We start from the raw sequence: 23,311 nt of genomic DNA on the forward strand, positions 1-23,311 counted from the left end.
AGAAAAAAAGAAAAAAAAGAAAAAAAGATGAGATACCAAAATCAAAATAAGAGAAGTTCTCTTATGTGAAATAAGAGTAATATTTTTCATAAATAAATTCATTAAAGTTTATTCCCTTTTCTACTCAGTTGCCACTTTCTTAGTGGCCTACTAGACTTAAGTGTATAGATACATCTTTATCATCCTGTCCTTCTAAACAGAGAAATTTAAGCGTATTCTCCAATCAAAGAGAAATTAAATGACAGTGATCTCTTGCTTTTTTGACAATAAAGGATCTGGCATGTAGAAAATGGGTACTCTGATACTCTCCCTTAGAAAAGGGTACTCTGCCTTGTCTATTTCACATGGGAAAGGATAAATAACAAGTCAAAGTTAAGATAATGCTAATTAAGTTAATGTCATTTCTTCCAACAAACCCACTGACTTGCTAGTTGTGGTCCCCAAAAGTTTAAAGTGGAAGAACCACTCAGTTTCGCTGGCCCTCTTATCTAAAGCAACAAATTTTGGGTGCTCCCGGGATATCCCTTATAAAAAGGATAAAAATTTGCATGTTTTTATTGTAAATAACTTTCTTGTTTTCTAGATCTAATCACTAATTCCTTTTTAACAAAAAAAATAATTAACCCATAATAATAATAATAAATTTTTTTTTCTTATCACAAGAGATAAAGTTATTTATGAGAACTTCAAAATCACGTCGTTTTGAAAATTGAGAAAATTAATAAATGATATTTTAAAAAATTTATTTGTTTCTTTGTTATATCAATTTTACTAAAATACTATTCATTAATTCACACAATCATCAAAATGATATAATTTTGGAGTTATTGAAAATAAATTTATTTTTTGTAGCACAATTGGCAGGCGAAAAAATATACCCAATAATAATTATAATTAGCAGTATTTTAAAGTTTGATAAAATATTCGTGTCATATTAACTCGTTTAATAATATAGATGTTTTAAGATTAATAAGTTATTAGTGTTGTATCATATCAATTGATAAAATGAGCATGTGGTATTCATATTGAAAGTCTTAGACATAAATCTTTATTTATGAATGGACAAAATTTTATCTTTTAAATGATACAATTTGTGTCATTTCACTCTCACAAAGAAATAGAATCTACACTTTTTTTTATTCACTCTCTTTTCGCATAACTCTCACTTAAAAGACATAATTTTACATCCTTCAAAATGATACATATTTTTTCTATTTATGAATATATTTATATTCGCATGAAATCTCAATTCAATATAAACACAGTTTACTAACTCAAGTTTACAACCCTAAACTCTGGAAAATGTTTAACATGAAGTTGTGAAAGATTTCTCATTCTCTCTCTTATTTTTTTTTACAAGACATTCAAATTAAAAAAAAATCATAAATCTTTCCCTGCAAATCATACATTAGTAAATAATAATATAAATCGTTAAAAATGTCTTCATCCAACATCTTAAAGCTCAAATGGCTCTTATGTAAGGGAGTGTGTTAGAGAATAATACACCCCTTCATGCAAGAGCCCCTTTGAGCTTGAAGCGTGAATATTACTCAGATCCAATTTTTTTTAATTTTATTTTATGCTTATTTAATTTCACTTAAAAGTGGGAGGCGGTTAAAATCAAACTCGTGACTTTATGATCTCTGAAACTTTGATACAATATAAAAAATGAAATTCAATCAAACTATAAACACATATTTAGATAAGATTTTTTTTTAGTATTACATGAGTACCGGTACTTCTCTTTTCTTAAAATGAATTTTTTTATCTCATTTAAATCAACAGCTTCATTTTTATTTTTCTCTGGGGGCGTTTGGTATGAGAGATATTTTGTTTACCGAGAAAAAAAGATTGTTGGGGATTTGGTAGGAAATTATTTATTCCGGCTAAGTTATGAAATGTAACATCTCGGGCGCTGACGAGGGCGGGGAGTGATCGCCGGTGCGAAAGGGCATGGACAAGGAGCGGCTCCTGGCAGGTTTCCAGCAATGGGGGTACATGAATGAATCGAATCAACACCCGAAAGAGAGGGATTCCAGAGACTGTGCTGGTATGAGATGGTACAGTTGGGAATAACTTATAAGAATTAATTGGTACTACCTATACTAACAAGATGCATTTGTTTTTCGGTAGCCCGGATCGGAAGAACTTCACAATTAAGCGTGCTTGACTTGGGGCAATTCTGGGATGGGTGACCTCCTCAGAAGTTTTTCCGAGAAGTGTGCGAGTGAGGACAAAGCACGCTGAAAAGTCTTGTGTTAGTGTGTAGGGACAGTCGTTGATCCTTGCAAGTTGCCAGGCATTACAAGTGGTATCAGAGCAGGGCCTCTCTTCCAGTACGGTGTGGTTCGAGGACGAATCAGGCGGAAGCTGGTGGGCATGTAACATCTGGGGCGCTGACGAGGGCGGGGAGTGATCGCCGATGCAAAAGGGCATGGACAAGGAGCAGCTCCTGGCAGGCTTCCAGCGACGGGGGTACATGAATGAATCGAATCAACACCCGAAAGAGAGGGATTCCAGAGACTGTGCTGGTATGAGATGGTACAGTTAGGAATAGCTTATAAGAATTAATTGGTACTACCTATGCTAAAAAGATGCATCTGTTTTTCGGTAGCCCGGATCGGAAGAACTTCACAGTTAAGCGTGCTTGACTTGGGGAAATTCTGGGATGGGTGACCTCCTGGGAAGTTTTCCCGAGAAGTGTGCGAGTGAGGACAAAGCACGCTGAAAAGTCTTGTGTTAGTGTGTGGGGACAGTCGTTGATCCTTGCAAGTTGCCAGGCGTTACAAGTGGTATCAGAGCAGGGCCTATCTTCCAGTACGGTGTGGTTCAAGGACGAACCAGGCGGAAGCTGGTGGGCATGCAACATCTCGGGCGCTGACGAGGGCGGGGAGTGATCGCCGGTGCGAAAGGGCATGGTACAGTTGAGAATATCTTATAAGAATTAATTGGTACTACCTATACTAACTAGATGCATCTGCTTTTCGGTAGCCCGGATTGGAAGAACTCCACAGTTAAGCGTGCTTGACTTGGGGCAATTCTGGGATGGGTGACCTCCTGGGAAATTTTCCTGAGAAGTGGGCGAGTGAGAATAAAGCACGCTGAAAAGTCTTGCGTTAGTGTGTGGGGACAGTCGCTGATCCTTGCAAGTTGCCAGGCGTTACATGAAAAAGTGTTTGGTTGCCTAAAATTTTACCGGGAAAGTTGGGTTATTTTACTGATGCTATGTTTTGTTGATAGTAAAATATTGATGGGAATGTGAATTGAAATTACCAAAATATCAAAGACCATGGGCAATCTCTTTACACATGATGTCATATATTACAAGGGTATTTTTGACTCAATATATTACATTCAAAATCCAAGACCAACGCAAAAAAAAATACCAAATATTAAGTGGGATAATATTTTGCCTTTGTGTAGTTGAAAAGAAAAATACTGGGGAAAAGAATTTGATGGCATCTTGTTCACAATACCCATACCAAACATGGTAAATAAATATTCTCCACCCCACTTTCCCATGATTTCATACCAAACACCCCTTTAGAAGAGCTTCTCCAAGTGCTTGTAAACTTTTTTTTTTTGGAAATTTATCTAATTACTTTTTTGAGGCGAATCAGAATCCTCTGGTATCCCACGGGTTCAACTCTTTGAGCCGCCTATGGGACTAATACAGAGTTCGAGTGTGAGTCCAACGATTACGGTACTTATGCCCCTCCCCAGAGTGCTTGTAAACTTTTGTTGTGCATTATTGTGACAATTGCCAGAATGGAGCTACCACTCATTAATGTTACATTTTGCTTAGAAATTTAATACATCTACATTTTTTTATATTCAAATATTCAAGATCAATAATGATTGATTTATATAAGTGGTAAGAAATTTATTTTTCTTAATCAGATATTTCGAATTGAAGCCATCTAAAAATGATAATAGAAAAAATAATCTTGAGAGAACAATTACTTATATAAATATGATAGCACTTTAATTGAATTAATCCGATAATTGATCAACTAAGCTATGAATAAAATTAAGAAATGGGGTTATTGAAACTTTTATTTGTTCATTTATATTTTTTCTTAATTACTTAAATTGTTCATTACCTAAAATGACGTTTATTAATTTATCTCTACAATAAATTAAATATTTTATCATTTATATTTGATTATTTATCCTTAACAATTTTATATTATTAAATAGATAAATTAACGAAAGTAATTTTAGACTATTGAAATTCAAACAATAAAAGGGAATATGAATAGAGAAATAGGGAGTATCGATCAATAGTCTCATCCATATTTAAGATGTTTAAATATAAGATATATATATAGGCATTAATTATCCAAATTGATAAATATCTCATCATATATGCCTAAACATAACATCGTTATTTAATTAGGCTCAATAATTTCTGATATTTAACTTTAAATTTCGAAACCTACTCTTTCTTTATAAATAAAATAAGTATAGTATATCATTAGTTTATAAATTTTAATAACTTGATATTATATAGTTGATTGATAATTTTAAGTCATAAATACTAACGAAAAAGAATTAATTAAAATATAAGTAACTTGTTATAAAAATTTTGTTCGTGAAATGAAAAAATTAGTTTTATTTGGTAAAATTAGTAAGGATGAAGGATTTTTTATTTATTTTTATTGTTACTTAAATATCCTCAAACTCTTCTGGAGCGATTATAATCTCGCTAAAATACTAAAACTATTCATTCAAATAGTATATTTTTATGGGATAGGTTATTCTAGCTATTATTTTTTTTGCTTATCTTTATCTTTCCCTCTAAAATATTGTTAGATCAGAATCTCAAGAGGAGAGAGAAAGATAAAGATTAGTTAAGATTCTGATCTAACGGTATTTTAGAGTGGTAGGCAGAAAAAATGGTAGACAGAATAACCTATCCCTATTTTCATAATTTTTTGTGTGCGGAGAATTTTGAATATTAATATTGGCTTAACCACGGAATCCATTAACTTTCTAAGAATGAAAGATATTTATACAAAATAAAAATCAATGGGAAAACATTTTTGATAATTCATAAAAATTGTTAAATCTCATGTCTAAATATTTGGGAATTTTGTGACAGATTTAAAAGGCATCTTATACGAAACAACCCCCTCCAACAAACAAACAAAAAACACCACTTTTATCTTCCAATAATAATGATGATGGTATCTTAGGATCTGTTTGGTGTGACGTATAAGGCATGATAGTATAAATTTATACTATACGTTATGACATTTTCAGTTGTTTGGTGTGATCATCGTATAGAATAAGCTTATACAACATAATTCCTTAATACATCAAAACGATGTATAACTTAATCCGGCCTAAGGGTGAGGGATAAGGCCTGATAAGATATTGATGTATTAACATCATTGATCAATGTAATTCTCAAAAATTAATATATTATTTTAATATTAATCTGTTAAAATAAAAATTAATTTTTCAATATATTAATTTTTAAAGTATTAAATATTTTTCTTAAAATAAAAATTAATTTATATTTTGGGCACACTGATCAATATATTAATTTTTAAAATATTAAATATTTTTCTTAAAATAAAAATTAATTTATATTTTGGGCACACTGATCAATAAATTTTTATAAAAATTAATATCATATGACATTTTTTGAAGAATTATATAAATTCTTTATTAAAGGGTATTTTTATTAAAAATATTTATTTTTATCATATATAGTATTATACAATGCATTACCAAATACTAGATGATATTATCTTATACAATATATTATTTTATACAATATTGTGCATAATGCTGGATAGTATTAAAATTCAACTAGGTCTTATACAATCAGGTCTTATACTACCAGATCTTATACTATCAGGTCTTATCCTATACTATGCACCAAACATGCCCTTAGCTTAATAAGTATTTATTGTCCTTCATTAAATAAATCATCATAATAATGGCGGAAAGTATTTAATACTTAATATTAAAATATTAGATATTACCAAATGATAGTAGCTCAATTGGCGCGTGGGAGCTAAGCAGGTAGAGGTAAGAGCATGTGTTCAAATCTCTCCAGTACCACCTTTGGGAGGAATTTAAAGCCTTAATTCTGGACCCGTCCCGAATTGGAGTAGTTGCGAAGCAATAAACCGATTGGAATATTTTCAAAAAAACAAAAAATATTAAATTTTTTATTTTATTTATATCATAATTTTATTTACTTCTTTAATATATACCCGAGCAATGTTGTCAAACTCGAGTTTCTACGTAGAAACAGAAATGGGTGGTAGAAACGTAAAACGTAGAAACGACATGAAACGTAAAATTTCTACTTTCTACCACTTAAGGTCAAGATACAAAATTATATATATGCAAGTAAAAAAAATATCACATAATGAACATGTGTGTTGAGCCACTTATCTATCTAAAAAGAAAAATTATTTTTCATAACCAAGTATCAAAATTATAAACAGTGATAATTAACAAATAATGGATAACCAATCTGCTCTAATTGCTTTATACACTCTGCAGATTTTGGATCATCGCTCATCAGGATATAATTCCACTTCTTTCAATGCACACAATGATCCAAAAACACAAAACGATTCTTATAGTATAACTTATAATAGAATTGCAGCTTTATAAGACAATTTAACAAAAATCCAAACAAAAATGTATGAAGATACTGTGAATATGATTTGGGAAAAATGAAAATTAGGTATTTTTTATTTTATTTTTTTGTAAATCTTTCTTTTTTTATTAAACTTTTAGTTTTAAGTAAAAACAGTTAAAACGGTAAAAACGTAAGTTTTTATCGTTTTTACGCAGCGTTTCTACCAGTTTTTACCAAGGACCGTTTTTACTTGAATTTTAACACGAACCACTTAGTAAAAACGTAAAAACGTAAGTTTTTATATTTTTACACTAATTTTTGACAACAATATACCTGAGTTACAAAAATATCTTCGATACTTCTATAGTATTGAAGATTTGATACATCTTTTATTAAATTTGAAAAAAATAATGGAATTGACTTTATACAATTTTTTACCTACCCTTTTATGATTATTGTCACTTAAGTTTTATTTTTTCTATTTTTTTAATAAGAAATTATTATTTCTCATATTATAGGAGGTAATTTTATCTCATATATACATAAAAGTATGTGGTACTATATGAAATGAAAAGAGAAAAAAATTGACCCAACGTACTTTTATGTGTATAAGAGATAAAATTATCTCCTATAACATAAGCAATATTAATCCCTTTTAATAAAGAAGAATTAATCATGTATTACCAAATATATGCTCGAGTCTCAAAGAAAGTCTCATAAACCAGATATCAATCACAGACATTTTATTTAGGAGGGAGATATTCTTATTTTCAAAAAAATCCATTATCAACTCATTATCTTCATAATCATCATTGGATTAACATTTTTTTCTATTTTCAAAAACTTTTGAGCATTTTCTCTTTGATCCACCGGTAATTATGGAAATAGTGGGTCAGTAATAGATTTTTTTTTAGTAAAAATATCTCCTCTTTATTTAGACATCCAAAATAAATGCGCAACAAATTTTTTGTTTGGAATCAAAACGTGTGATTGAACGTTGCTAGAGTTTGTAATCTTTTTGTCATGCTGGAGCTTTTGGATGTCAGCATTATGCCAGAAACAGTCATTCATGAGTGAAAATAGTGTATATTAAATGTTGGACCATCCTTCCCTACTGAATCCTACTAGTTCTATATTTCTACAATGGCCAATAAAACAAATGATCAGTTTCAATCATGACATACAAGTGAAGTTGCTAGACAAAATATTGAAAGAATCAGCAACCACGATGAACAAAAAAAAAATGTTAATATTAGGGAGTGGATCTTCTCGTGTGTTAATTAACATGACCATGTCATATGAGACAATCATTATCATACATGGTGAGTTAATGGTGATAAGGGAAGAGAGAAAAAGAACATAGGGATAAGAAATTACACAATTATCACTGTTAATTTAATTATTAATGATTAAAATACTTTCACATGACATGATCATGTTAAAGTACACGGGAGAGAATCTATTTCCCTAATATTAAAGATCCTGCATATAGTTTCGGGTTAACGGAATCTGATTTTTCGCTTTGTGGTCCCTAAGCTAAGGCGCATATTTATCAAGGAAAGGACTTTTCTATCCATACGGATCTGTCGTATTCGTATTGGGGCGGTCATATTTCAATTTCAAAGCACGATTTTTTTTATTTTATTTTTATTTTTTATGCACAAGCACGAATTTATCACCTCATGAATTAGCTTTAGCCAGCAGAAATTATACATTTTTAGATCACTGACCGACAATTATACATTTTTATAGGGTTCATACGCACACGGCACACCTATGCTCTGCAACTAAGATACAGCATCCATATAATACACAATCTTCAAGTCTCAAATTCTGGGGTTGCTAATAAGTCGCGTTCCCATAATAGAGAAAAGACAAAATTTGGGAACTAATTGTAGAAATTGTTTCTTGTTGAATGATTACTTTATTTAGGGACGTCCTTATTAGAAGACAACCAATAAAGCTTGAGTGCATGTATGAGTGTCATAGACATTATATTTTTAATATCAAAAATATATTAAATAAAGATAAATATGGTAAAGAATATAGTATAATTTAATAAATACATAAGAGTATAAAGTTTTTATACTTGTTATCATTCGTTGATTCTTATCTCTTTTCATATTGTTTCATATTTAAAATGACAATTACAAATATTGAGGGATAAAGGTAGTTGGACTTGGAAGGGATAAGGATGAAGACAAATGGAGAATTAATCAAAATTAAATTATGCTTGCTGCTCATTCGCCCAAGCGAGCAAGTCCAATGAGAACGTCTTGCAATTCGCATTCACTCGCTTTGCAGCTCGCTTGTGTGCAAAGCAAGCGAGGAGTTAAAAAGATTTCGCTGAGCTCGTTTCAGCGAGCTTGATCCAAATTAAAAAGTCCAATTTTATTTCATTAAAAAGAAGAGGCTAAGGCTTTTGTTTATTATGCGGGGACATAGCGAAGATGACAGAGGGCGAATGGCATCAACTTAGGAGAGAGAAAAGCTCCATTTCGGACATGAGGAGCAGAGGAACAGTCAAAGCTTAGCCGTGAAGAACGAGGTTTATGTTCTTTTTATGCTTTCTATTAGTTTCTATCTTGTTTTCTTAGTTTCCTGATTATGTCCGGTTAGGTAATTTATGTAGTTAGGGCGAGACAGAACCAATGGGTTCCTGAACCTTGTTTAATCTTTCTTGCAATTAATGTTCATGTTTCAATAATGCAATTAATTTATTTTAAATTTCTGGTCTTGTTTATGATCTGATCAATCTTGGATGGGCATTAAAATCTTGCATATCAATAGGAATATTGCTTTCTTGATTCTGTTTGGTTAATTGCTAGGATTTGTATGTTCTAGGAATAGGCTTATAAATTCTATAACTATTGATTCTTTATCTTAATGCTTGCTCTAGAAAAAGGATCTTAGTGGTCAGGGCTTTGGAATAAAGTAAAGAATTAAATTCACCAAGGGATTAGGGGTTTAGTTAGTTTAGAAAGTATTGTCGATAATTGATCTTAAATGTTGATTGCATGAAACTTAGAATTGTTACGAAACTGTTGGGATGTCGAAACCCTAGCTACGCTCGTTATTAATTAAAGTGAAACTGTTTTCTTTGCACTCTTCATTCTTGAATATTGTTCTTGGTTCTTAATATTGAAAATTAAAAATAATTTTTTTTTTAAATTCTGTTTTTACAATTTAAATCAATATTCTCAACAAATCCATTTTAAAATCAATCCAACTTTAGTCGCATAGATAAGTTATTGCTTGGTAAACAGTCATTGTGGAAAAGATAACCCTACTCATTTTTACTATATTTATTGTACGACCGGTACATTTATCGAAATCGCAAGTGTAACGACCCAAAATTTAGAAAATAAAACAATGGAGTCGCCACCAATTTTATTTACATTGGAAAAATTGGAAAACCTTTATTTGCAAACTGGTCTTTAAAATTATAGATCAAAGGTTCGGGAGTCTAATTATGTGCAGGGAAGGGTGAAAACTTAATCCCACTGCACCCCTGACACATCCGTTTAAAAACGGTTACCTTGAATTAATTGTGCGAATTATTAATAGCTTTTAAAAATATTTGCTTAATCCCTTTTAAAAATAATATAATTACTCAGGAAGTGAGGAAACTAAATTATTAAAATATTATTTTTAGCTTGACAGAAAAAGTTCCGCTCCGACGTATCCTCCGGTACAGTGAGGAATTCAAAGCTACGTCGTTCTTTAAAAAACATGTTTGCATGTTGATTATTTTTGATTTTTTATTTATAAATTTCGGATTACCAAGCTGGCACAGCTAAAATAATTCTGATCACACTCAGGGTTGACAAGTCGTCACGGCTAAATTACCCCTTTTAAATGATTTTAAGGTTATAAAAAAACAATATATGACAATTTTAATGAGTTACGAATCATCAAGCCGTCACGGTTAAAATGATCCATAACCAAACACGCAGGATTAAACAAGCCGTCACGGCTAAATCACCCTTAGGCGTAATTTTAACATTATTATATGTTTTAAATTGATATGAAAATATGATAAATTTGATTTGTTTCAGATCATCAAGCCGTCACGGTTAAAATGATCCGAAATGAAATACGTGGAGTTAACAAACCGTCACGGTTAAATTACTCCTTTTTAACTAATAATTATTCTTTATTTTCTGAATTAACCCAACGTCAAATAAATTTAAATAGAAACTATGATTGTTTATTATCTTTTTTGTTTATTATTACTAAACGATTTAAAAAATCATCAGACTGTCGCAGTCGAAATGATTTTAAAAATTACAGGATTAGCAAGATGTCACATATCAGCTAATACCTCAATTTACCATAAATATAAGTGATTTGTCAGTTTACTTATTTCTTAAATCAACTACCTGATTAAGACTTAAATAATAAGTATGAAATAATTTAACAACATAAACTGAACAAAATATGAAAAAGCCTGTGAATTAAAAACGAACCAGCTAAGGTACTCAAATAATCAATTTTTTTTTTTTATATAAAAAATGAATTAAAGATAGTAATGCGTGGACAGAGACAAAAGATGATGTTTGCTAAAGTAATAAAATATTTGTCTTTCATAACAATCAAAAGTAGATGGCAACGTTGCAAAACTAAAATATCAAAACATTAAAGTACGACAACATTTGCATCGGGAGTGTATATATATTGACCAAGAAAAAGCTGAAGCTTAGCTAACCTATAAAACATTAAAATATTCCTTTCACAAAGTGGATGTTAACATTGCATTAAAACATTGAAATATTGAAAGATGGCAACATTGCTGCATCGTGGATTCGTGGATATGTATATTCCTTAGTAAATAACATGGCTACATCCACAGGTGTGTCTCATCAAAAGTGAATCTTGCATGTGATATCATTTAACTTCATTATTTTAACGATGTTTTTAGCATCTGATGTTTCCGGTAACTTCAGTAAAAAATATATTAGACACCAGTTGATTCTACCTCATATTATGAAAATAGTAAGAAACACAAGGCAAAACTCATGCATCGATATCAGTATACGGTCTCCATATCGCAAATGCAACAAATAGAATACATAAAGACTCATGCACCCACATTGACATACGGTCGAGATAAAAAAGAAAAGAAAAGAAGTAATAGACTAATATCAATAAGGTTCAAGCTTCTTTCTCCAACGTTTAAACTAACCTCCAGAATATATGTTTAGAATCCACAATCAAACGAGATCACCACAGCATTCATTTATCGCTCTATTCTTTGAAACTTGTGTGAATCTCGGACAACAGTTTGCAGTGACCCATCCCCTTGCGAAAGGCACAACGGTATGTGCCACTTGCACAGGTAAAGATCCCTCGATTTAAACTGGAGAGTGGTTTAAAGTAGAGATGAGAGCTACTCACAGTGGTTGAATTGAGCCCCTTTTTCGATGGAGAGGATCATGGTTAAATATCCCTCTTTTTTTCCTTTATCCTTTTTTTTATGCTCTTCCGAACTCCATCCCATTGGTGGTTGGTCTGCTTGTAACAGTCATGCTAGCCTTCCTTTGTGTAGAGAGACAGTTGACCCATCCTCTTTGATGTTTGTTCTTCAAGGTCCTTTCTTTGTGTTTCAAATGCTTGCCTCTCCTTGGCTCAATTTTGTTTCCCAGCATTAAACTCTTTTCTTTTTACTTTGACCGTGGAGAGCAAAGTCACTTTAAGCATGCTGACACTCTTCCTCTATCATTCTTTTGTTTCTTTCTTTCTTTCTTTATTTTCTATCTTTTCATTTTTTTATTTAATTGTTTAAATAGGGATCATAATTTAAATAATTTTTATCATATATTTTTCAAGAAATTCGGGACAAAAATAGGTGTTCACAACTTAATTTTTTTTCTTATATTTTCTATTTTTTTGTCATTTTTAAATATTAGGGACAAAATTAGGCGTTCACAGCAAGTATCAATTAAACACATGCAATTAGAAAAGTATTTTGGAGATGCATTTACGCGCAGTGCATAGCGACCTCAAAATAGTTATCTTTACTCTGAGGGTTGCTGCGTATTATACGATATTTTTGAGTGATGGAGGCATATAGAGCCAATCAACAGAGGTTAAAAATTTGAAAATAAAATAAAAACTATGCTCCTTATCAAGCTCTCCTACTGTTCCTTTTAACGGGCTTCCTGCCTACATCCCATTGTTTGAACATACTGTTGTTTGGCATTAGATCCGAACTTATTGGTCGTTGCATAAATAAAATAAAAAAAGTATTAAAACCTTTTGGTCGATTACAATGAAGTATTCGGCCCAATAACAACCCCCTCCAGCAAAAATCAACTGTAACAGAAAATATATTAATCGGTATTTTGCTTAGGCCTGGAGTTTGCCATTGGACATAGCATGATTTGGGCCTAATTTACATTAGGCCAAAAAAAGACTTGGTTGAAGCATGTTGTTCAAAAAAAGACTTGGTTGAAGCCGAGTTCATTTAGTCGTGTAAAATTTTTACATTAAAATTTAATTTTCCCTCAAATTTTAGCTAATTATATTTATCTTCTTATTTATTTGAATCAAGTGTGAATATTTTTTATTTGAAATATTTTTTTCTTTTTCTTTAAATTTTGTATTAATTTTACCTAAATTTAAGACTCCTGTGTAATGCACGACAGACTTGCTTTTAGTAAAGTGAGGTAACGGTATTATTTTATAATTATCTTGACTTATGTATACTTTAATGTGAAATTAAATATTTAGTTATAAATTAATAGATGCGATAAGTGGAATTAAGTAGAAATGTGTTAGGTGATTAAAGGGCTGTTTTGATAGACTTTTTTTTTCCAGGAAAAAAAACACTTCTTATTACAATATGTTTGGATGTCTGTTTTTTTAAAAAAAAACATAAGTCACAAAAAAAGTTAAAAACCTACCTTGGTTGGAAGCTAAAAATTTTAACTTCCAAAAAAGAAGAAGTCAAAAGTCAAACATTATTTAAAAAATCTAAATAACTCTAATTTTTATAAAAAGAAAATACTTCTAAAACAAGCACGCATTAAAAGTTCTTTTTTTATAACTCCATCCAAACGAGCAAATTTAATATGAAAACTGGACCGATTACATGACTGATTCACTGATTTCTGAGTCAACCCGATCAAATCGGTCCGATTTTTATAATATCAAATTTTCAGGTGAGGGTGGTAGTTAGGTGAGAAATTTTCTGAAGTGACAATTTTGGGATTCAAACCTCTCACATTACAAATAAAGTTCTTTTCATTTACCAAAATATAAATATAATAATGCTCCTTTCCACTTGCAGGTTACTTATATAGCAGCCAAATACTATTGGCCGATTGGGTAAGAAATACGATAATATATACATACCTTATTATGCCCTAGAAATTTTCAAAGAGATTGAAGTTGATAAAATATCGGTATTTAATCTCATTAAAACTTTTTTCTATTAATAATTTTATATATGAATAGTTTATTATGTAATTATTAAAAAATCACGTTACTTAGAAATAAAGGTGTAAATTGATTGGGTTGGGCTGTGTTAGGTTTTTCCTTAAAGAGGTCATACATATGTAAAATACTTTAAGTTTGATCTGGTCTATTAGCTTTGTATAAATTCAAATTATAAATCTAGTCTGATCTATATTTAAAAATCAAAAGTCTTAGCATATTCCTATTAGCCTGTTTCAGCCTATTAGGTATTCAATAATTAAACTAAAATTAAATAATATTACTTTATTATTCAAAATCTTTAAAATAATAATTTATTTCTTTTATTTAAAATAAATTATATGGTATGGGCCGATCCGTAAACTTATAGGCATGACATGTAAAAGAAAGCATATGGTCTGATTTCTAAATAGACTTTTTTTTTTTATGTCTAAACCTATTCCATTTTAGCTATATGTAATAAACTGAGTCTGGCTTGATGTAAGTCGAGTCGTATGCTCCTATTAGACCGGTTTACCTATTTACATCCCTACCTAACCTTGTTTTGGTAAGCCCTAGATCATAAATCTGAGTTAGGAAGTAAATTACTAAATTCCATTGTTGTCAAATGTTTAAACAAAATTACTTACCCGGATGTAATTTAACTTCTCCCCCCCCCCCCCCCCCCCAATTTTTCTAGTATATTTGGACTTCGGATAGAAGAGGAAAGAGTAAAAAGGGAGAGAAATAGTATATTTGAATTAAAATGTTTCCTTGTTTAGGAATTTTTCAACATTAGGGTAAAAAATAAGTAATTATTATGTAATCTTTCAAAACTCTCTTACCCATTTTGTGAATATTTCCTTTTTTGAGAATTTTTTATTTTTTATTTTTGCCACTGATCCTAAGTTATTTTATCTATATATCGAATTAAAGACTTTTCAGCCCCAAGAATTTAATCCTTGGGCATAATCTATGTATTTACCAGTTGTATCACTCCTCAAATTTAAAATTTTAAACATATAAACATAATTAATGAAAATGGTTACATAGTTTCATCCTTTACCCTTTTTTCTTTTTTTAGAAAATGAAAATTAAATCTCCTCTCAACTCAAACTTCTCTCCCTTGTTCGTTATCATGCTATCGCCAACTTCACAATAAAAAAAATAGCAGGATTTCTAATCTTTTCAGATAATCATAGCCAAACCATTATTTCACAATAAGATATAAGATAAATTTATTTTCTATATACATATAATATGAAACTTATATTTTATCTTTTTATTTTATCTTCTCACATAGGCTCCACATATTTATATATATATGTATGAAAATTTTATTTCTGAAAAATATTAAACCCTATCAACTTGTTGTGCCAGCAATTTTTACTTAAATTTTCATTGAGACTTAGAATATATCTTAATTTTTAAATGTGATGAGCTCCTTTTTTTCCCACTAAAAGATTCTAGCCCATATCAAATTTGTTATTTGTCTCCGTATGGAAAGCAAACAAAGTATAAATAAACTGATCCTTAAAACCACCCAATTCTTGACACGCTTTCGCAATTGCGGATTTGATAAGTAAATTATGGATAGCATGTAATCCACATTGACAGGACAAGTTGTGAGATGCGACGAAGCGAATGAAATAGAGGAAGTAGGAGCACAGGCACTAGGGATTGGAGTGCTAAACTATTAGAAAATTTTCAGTTATTTATTTATATATTAACAGAGGTTGAAATGATAATTTTCTCTTATGAATTGTTTTTATATTGATCTTAATTATTGGTTACAGTTAAAGATCTTCGCCTCTTTAAAAAAAAAAAAAATTAGTGAGAATCAAATTCAGATTTTTTTTTCCCACCTACTCAATTTATATTTGTCAACTGAGTTATACTAATTGGATAATCTTATGTATTATTTTAAAAAAATAACATGACATAGAAAATTTAAGTCATTTATTCAGATTTTAATATTAGTAATTGTGGTGATAAATTTTTTTTATAAATTTTTTATTATAACCATTGTTTTATAAATAAATGAGTTGGATATTCTACGTAAAATAATTATATTAAAACAAGGCATGAGAATATTTGTTCCGGGCTGTGATGGCTCTTCGTTTTTTTATTAAATATATGTACCTTTTGTTATAATTTTTAATTTTTGAGCATTAAAATAATTTCTTACAAATTAACTCCTTAAACTTTTTACGTGGTATTTTTTTTAATTAAATTAAAAAACATGTTAAAAAATAGACTTCCCTACATTTATATATAAAAAATAAAAGTCAATTTAAGAATAATTATTTTTCCAGTAACACTTTAACAAAAAGATATTGAGCATTAAGTTTGGGATATATATATATATATATATATATAGAGGCTTATCGTTTCTCAAGTTATTTGAGACAATCTTATCTCCGGTTAGTAAATCATAACCGTACAAAGATGGATCAATGGTGATAAAGGAAGAGAGAGAAAAAGAAAATCAAAATCATTCAAAGGTGAATCAATTAATATAAAAAAATAAATAAATAAAACGACATAGTTTTGTGATAGTCGGAGATAAACTTATCTCAAGCTGCTTAAGAGATGTTTTTCTATATATATATATATATATCAAGGTTCATCGGACCTGCAGTTATGACAGAGAAAAATATCTACCACAAAGATATCTTTTTTCAAAAAAATGGAATCCACTAATTAAAAAATTATTATTTTTACAATATATATTAACGGTTATACATAATGAAATGCAGATAAAATTTTGTAGAAATGTTTTTTCCGTATATCATCAAAGTATGATTATGTCAATGGTGGCTTTTGCCGTGGAACCCACTTCTAATGGAGGAGATCCATGCCTACGGGAGAGGCTGACGTGCACCGCACCATCTTTATTTTTATCATGTGGATTTGCTCTGCAGAATCCTACGGCTAAAATAGCCAGCAGTTCAGCACCATCATTTCAGACCTTCTTTCGTGTCGATTCCTCAAATCTTCAGACGCCTATGCGGCGTAACGTTAAAGTAATGCACCCATTACTTGTGTTTTTGTGCCCCTTTTCTTGCATCAGCTACCAGAGTCCTAAAGTGGGTTAAGTGTCCCACCGCGAGCACCAGCTTACATTTGGACCACTCCAATCCACATATTAAGTTTTTATTTAAGTTAAATCGAATTTTTCACGACATCAAATGTTTCGTTTTGGGATTCTGGACAAAACTCACATAACCCTTACTCGTGTATGGAAACAGAATCACTCCCCACATGGGAGGCACCTGCGCAAGTGTTTCTTTTATTTGATGAGCCTAATATATGAAAAATTTAATGGGTAAAGGTCGCACCTATTGCACAAACCTCGTCATGTTATTGTACGGTCCGGACTATGCCCTTGCACTTGCACGTCATCATATAGCAACAGAGGATCACGCAACCCGACAAACACGCCTCATTCATTACCTCTTTTTCTCTAACCGTGTTTCAAATTTTATTTCAATTCCAGAGTCGAAAATCAGAAGCGGAATTGCAGAAAAAAAGAGCTTTGAGAAAATAAATAAAGGCCTTTTAACAATAATTAAAATTGCGGCAAAATCTCGCCGGAACACCTTCCGGACCTACAATTTCGATGGCTATTTGCCTTTCTGATTATCTCTCTGAATTATTTCACCTTCACGGACTCAATCCCTGTGGATCTATCCTTCTTATGTTATATACTAATACTAATATATATATATATAATATATAAAACATGTAGTTTTACACGAACAGATTCAAAAGCTTTTTCTCATTCTCGCTGTAAATGTCATAGCTCGTCATCTCCGATTCTCCAGTAACCAATGACGTAGCTTGTGGCGTTGCATCACTGCCCTTATTCAGCGCCTCCAAGGTTGTGCTGTTGTAGTAAGACTCTTGAATCATCTCCAACGGCCGGAATTGAGAGTATATGCTGTCTGATGACTCATCAATGGTCGGCGTCATAACCTCCGGTAACGGACGAAGAACGCCTCCGGAGAGCACCGTGTCCACGGCGGCCTGGCACACGTGCCAGTTACCGCTCCACATTAATCCGACTGCACCGTTGACGGGATTAATTGTTCTGCCGCACGCTTCGAACAGCAGAGACTGAAACAGCGCTGAGATTTCATAACAAGATCAAAATAAATTATACATCGAGAACCAAAGATAAAAGAAATAAATAAAAAAATTAATTGAATAAACCAGATAAGAATTAGAATCTGATTATACCAGGTCTGTTGTTTGGGGGGACTGAGGAAATGAAAGAGATTAGGTCGCTACGGCCGAAGAATTTAGCGACGAAGAGAGTTGCATGGCCTTGTGCTTCAGGGGAATCGATCCACTGCAAGCACGACCTCAGGGTGCACCCCTCACTGCACCCTTTGCGCAGGACTCGGCAACCGTTGCAACTCATGATTTGATGGCTTCACACACACACACACAGAGAGAGAGAGAGAGGAAGCACAGGCGTATAAGGAAGTAACTGAAGTTGAGTTTGATTTCCAGCTCCAGCCAAAATACTTAACTACTACGGAATTAAATACTCTCAATAATTTAATATATTTTTTTCTTTCTATTGTCGTAATTATAATTAATTCAAATATTATTTTATTTTATTTTTATTCTAATAACTTATATGATTATTTACGATGTGGTCAAGGGTGGGATCCGGTGGGTGGGTCTGTAGAGGGAATAGGAATATCAATAAACTTCCAAACTCTGGGCGAGAGCGTCTCCGTGTTTCCGCGGCGCTTTCTTCTTGTTCTCTCTATCTTGCCCTCGTCTTCTATGCAGCCGATGGATTGATTACGTGTGTCCAGCTTCATCGTTTTTTTTTTATAAGAATGCTTCATCATTATTATTTGAGAGGATTGACCATTTTGTTCCAAATTAAATTTAAAATTACAATTTTACCTCTATTCAAAATTTATGTATTAACATGCCCCTTGCCCCTGTTTAACTGTTAACTAGAGTCACTGGACCAAATAACCGATTATAATAACTATTTAATTTATTAAGTGTCAAGATATTATGGTAATCAATTATTAATCTAAGAACTCGCACCGTTAAATTAAGAAATTAAATTAATTAATTAAGAGATTAATAAGATAATTTTATAATTGACCCTAATAATTATAGTAAGTGATTAATTATGTTGAAAGTCATTTTTCTGACGAAAAATACAGATATCGATTCTGCCTCACGATATAAATGCGTACCGATGAAGTATCCCGGAAAATTATGAAAAGTGTGTACATATTACTAGAATAATATCTAGAACTAGTATAGCAATTTTGAAGTCAAAATAATGAGAATTGGTGCCATAATTGATGCTGGCTAAGTAAAAGCGCGTACCGGCAAAGTGCTGCGAAAAAAAAATATATGACAAATCTTAGAAAAATTGCTAGGTTCAGAATCCAAAGTTTGTGATTAAAACGCTAAATGTAGCTATTAGTGCTAATACAATGCGATTAAAATTTAATGAGGCTATGTAAGGACTTGGCACATGATCCTAGGTTTATTCCTTGTGCCTCATTCGTGAGAATTCTGACCCCTTGGCTGCTGAACCTCTCCTTCACCATTTCATATCTTTCTTCTCCATAGAAACCCTAAAGTAGCCACCTTTTGGCCCTAGTTTATTCTTCTAATCATCACAACTTGGTGAGAGCAATCTTGTAAGGTGAGAGGTAGCCTTTTTCTGAGTGTTCAACCTCTGTTTGTTGGAGTTGGTGGGCTGAGTTCCTTGGCTTGAGATGTTGAAGCCATTTTCTTGGTAATTGGTGCACCAGGAAGCAATCTTTGTGAAGAAAGGGACCGTCTTAAAGCTCGTTTTCATGTACCCTTAGAGTCAGCACCTTGGAGCTGACTTGAGAGCACCTTGGAGCTGACTTGAGAGCACCTTGGAGCTGACTTGAGAGCTCCAAGAGCATCATTTATCTCTGTTTTGGAGCTTGAGGTATGTTCTTGAACTTTTGATCATGATTTTCCTTGTTAAAAGAAGAGTCTTGGCATGTAATATGAGTTGTATAGGTAACCAACATGAACATGAACCTAAATGTGTATAAAAATGCATGCTTAGACGTTGAAATGGGTTAAAAGTTGAACCTTGGGAGTGATATCTCGCAAAATGCAGAAATTACATTTTGTCGCGAAATATTCGGATATGGGATTGGAAATATCCGAATATGGGGTTAGAAATATCCGGATATAGATATCCAGATATGGATATCTGGATATGGTATTTGGATATGCCCCCGACAAATATCCGGATATTCTGAGAATTTTGAGACAGTGACGGTTGTTCAGACAGAACTATATTATGAGTTTATAGACCCATAATTGGTTAACTTTGTCACTATGTGTTATGGACCTGTCAAAGGCCTCTATTCTAGAAGGCTCAAATTGGGCTAACAACTAAGAGAGAATTAAGGAAACATTCCTTAGTTATGCTAATCCTACTACGGCAGCAATGGATCAACAATTGGACCCCCAATGCTCCTGAGAGGCCCAAAAGTCCACTCCTGCCAGGTAACCCATCTATAAATAAGGGGTTGAACCAATAAGGTACATACATTCTAAACCCTCTCTCTTAGCTTGTTACTGTGCACACACCCCACAATCTGACTATGTCGTTATATTATTGTGCACAGTGATCCGCTTATCTTTAGGGTACCTCTCCTATAGTACCTGAGGGAGGGCAAACAGATCCTATATTAACATACCAATCTCTGATTGGACATATCGATCTATCAGATCGTAACATTGGCACCGTCTGTCGAATATGGGCCGGGGTCGTTCCACCTTCTTCATCTCCGTGAGTTCCATTTCCCTCCAGATTTGCGAGCGCGACGCACTCAAAGGTGTATACTTGTTATATCTCCCAACCCGATCCCTCATGTCCGGGATTCGGGGGCGTTGATCTTTCTTCTTATTGTCAACTCGTTCTTTCCCCTTTTGAGGTGGGCTCCTTCTTCTTGGGTTTAACATTTTTCCCTCATCGGATTGCGCATTTGCAATCTCCATTTGCTCTAGTTCGAGATATGTCTTCGAACGAGTTTTGAATTCTTCCAACGTCCTTACTGGGTCTTTATAGACCGACTTGGCTAGTTTGGATGCACCATCCAAACCCGCCACAATAAGGTGAACATGGAAATTCTCTTGCAGCCCTGGGACCTGCAATGCAGCATCCTTGAACCGATTAAGATATTTCTGGAGGGTTTCTCTGGGTTGCTGTCGTATCTTTCCGAGAGTGAACTCGGACTTCGGATGCTTTTTGCTAGTTGCAAAGTTCAAAAGGAACTTCTGTCCGAATTCTTCAAATGACCCGATGGAATTAGCAGGAAGGGTTGAAAACCATGCCTGCGCTGCTCCAGTCAGTGTTATGGCAAATATCCGGTATATGAGAGGTTCATCAATTCCTCATATGTACATATCCGTGTCGAAAGCATCTATATGGACCTGCGGATCCTGGCTCCCATCGTACTTTGGCAGACGTGCCGAGTCAAAATCCTCCGGGAAGACGACGTTTAGTATTTCACCAGTAAAAGGGGCTATTGTTGTACTGCCCCCTGTTGTACTTCCTCCTATACCCGCTGGGTTCTACCCGACCTCAGATATCTTGAGCGTTCTGTGCAGGAAGGATTCTAACTCGGTCCTCCTGACCATCAACTTGCGCCTGATGGTTTTGAGCATTTTGGCCATTAACAACCTGGTTTCCCTTATTCGGGTCTGCAGCGTTCACAAGATTGGGCCTGTTATGATCTTCTGTATTGGGAACTCGGTTTGGGAGAACCACGTTCCGAGCTCCTTCACGGCCATTAACAAGTTGGATGTCAGCTTCAGTTGCTACTGGTCCAGTCAAGCGTGTTAAACGCTGCTCCAGATCTCGCATTCCTCTGTTATTCTCCTCCCGTATAGCCCTGAAATCCTGCTGCTGTTGCAAGTTATTACGGTTCTCCATCTCTGTTATTCGTTCCATGATTACAGCGAACGCGTTGTTGGCCAACCGAGTATTCGAATTAGCCGATTGAGCGATACGCGCAGCCAGATCTCCAGGATGCTGGGAAGGGTTGGTTCTTGTTGGAGCTACGTTCGCCCCAGCCCCCTATCTCGACGCGCTGGAGTGGAAGCGGTATCTGAGACATCGTCTTCGACCTGGATGTGGTCGTAATCCACGTTATTTCCAATCTGGTTCGGAGGCTGGTTTACCTCTTCCAGGACTGGATCCAATGGTTGATTCCAGTTCGGGGGTGGCTGCTGGCTACTGCTCCTCGTCTGAATTGCCATTCCTTCTCCGATTTAGTGGGAACTTCAAATTCAAAGAAGAATTTCCCACAGACGGCGCCAATGTTCTGTCTTTGAAACAGAGATGTCTAACCTAATAGGCTAGTACGTTGATATTGGATCTAGTGCCCTCTCCAAGGTATCTATGAAGGAGATACCCTTGAGTCAAGCAGATCACATTGCACAGAATACTATAGCGGCGTTAGCCAATTGGGTGTGTGTGCGCACAGTGACAGCATAACAGTAAGAGAGAGAGCGTACGTACCTTTAGGTTTACCTTTGTATTTATAGAGGTTACTTGAGAGTAGTGTGGATGGGCCTTTGGTTCCTCTGATGAGGGTCCAGGCCTGATAGCTATGCTGTCGTATTAGGATTAGTATCCTTATTGGATATCTATCCTTTAGTGGTATCAATCCATATCTTGGATTGCCCCTTGTTGGGCTTGCTACTTAATGGGCCCACTATACGGGTCCATAATAGTTGCCCTTCAGCCCGGATACCTGGGTGTCTGGGTAGTCGGGATGAACTTATGAGTGCATCTCTCCAGGTTTTTACCCCTGAATGTGTTTACGTTTTTGTAGACTTGCATGCTCCGCTTATGAGGGAATTTTTTCCTTATGTCGATGGGTTGAGCATTAACCCAGTGAGAAATTTTGCGCACCCCATTGTTCTGGCCGGGTACAATCTCGAGCTGTCGGGTTGCCTCCTAATGTCGGCATACGTGTTGCTTTCGGGTTCTTGACCTTCGTTATGTGCAGCGCCATTTCCCTCGTGTTGCCTTGCTGGTTGAGCATCAACCATATTGCTACTCCGAGTTAGGAATACGCTTGAGTTGTTTTAATACCACTTGTGGGTTGCCCCCAAGCGGTATTCCTCTTCTCGGACTGTATCTGCATATTTATTTGGTCGACGGGTTGTGCATGATCCCGTCGGCGTTTTCACGAAGCAGTAGGGCAGAGGACTCGTTTGAAGAATCGCGATTCGACTGCTTGA

At 33.7% G+C, this 23,311-nt stretch overlaps 1 protein-coding gene across 1 annotated transcript; it reads right to left on the bottom strand.

Annotated features, from left to right (window-relative positions):
- Positions 1-17,776: 17,776 nt before the first annotated feature.
- LOC133298900 (LOB domain-containing protein 38-like) lies at positions 17,777-18,449 on the bottom strand. Its single transcript, XM_061498288.1, has 2 exons — positions 18,266-18,449; positions 17,777-18,153 (listed from the first exon to the last, which is right to left on the bottom strand). Exons 1-2 carry the CDS (start codon positions 18,447-18,449, stop codon positions 17,777-17,779), a joined length of 561 nt encoding a protein of 186 aa, XP_061354272.1.
- Between the last annotated feature and the right edge of the window lie 4,862 nt (positions 18,450-23,311).

The sequence above is a fragment of the Gastrolobium bilobum genome, unplaced genomic scaffold, assembly GCF_033153095.1.
Source record: "Gastrolobium bilobum isolate Gb01-03AN ecotype WA unplaced genomic scaffold, APGP_CSIRO_Gbil_v1 utg46590, whole genome shotgun sequence".
NCBI lineage: Eukaryota > Viridiplantae > Streptophyta > Magnoliopsida > Fabales > Fabaceae > Gastrolobium > Gastrolobium bilobum.

What these genes read in the sequence shown, in the direction of transcription:
- LOC133298900 (XM_061498288.1), bottom strand. Translation starts at nt 18,449, where the DNA reads ATGAGTTGCAACGGTTGCCGAGTCCTGCGCAAAGGGTGCAGTGAGGGG. An exon ending in CCCCCCAAACAACAGACCTG is followed by an intron (nt 18,154 to 18,265) that starts GTATAATCAGAT and finishes ATGAAATCTCAG; the next exon opens with CGCTGTTTCAGTCTCTGCTG.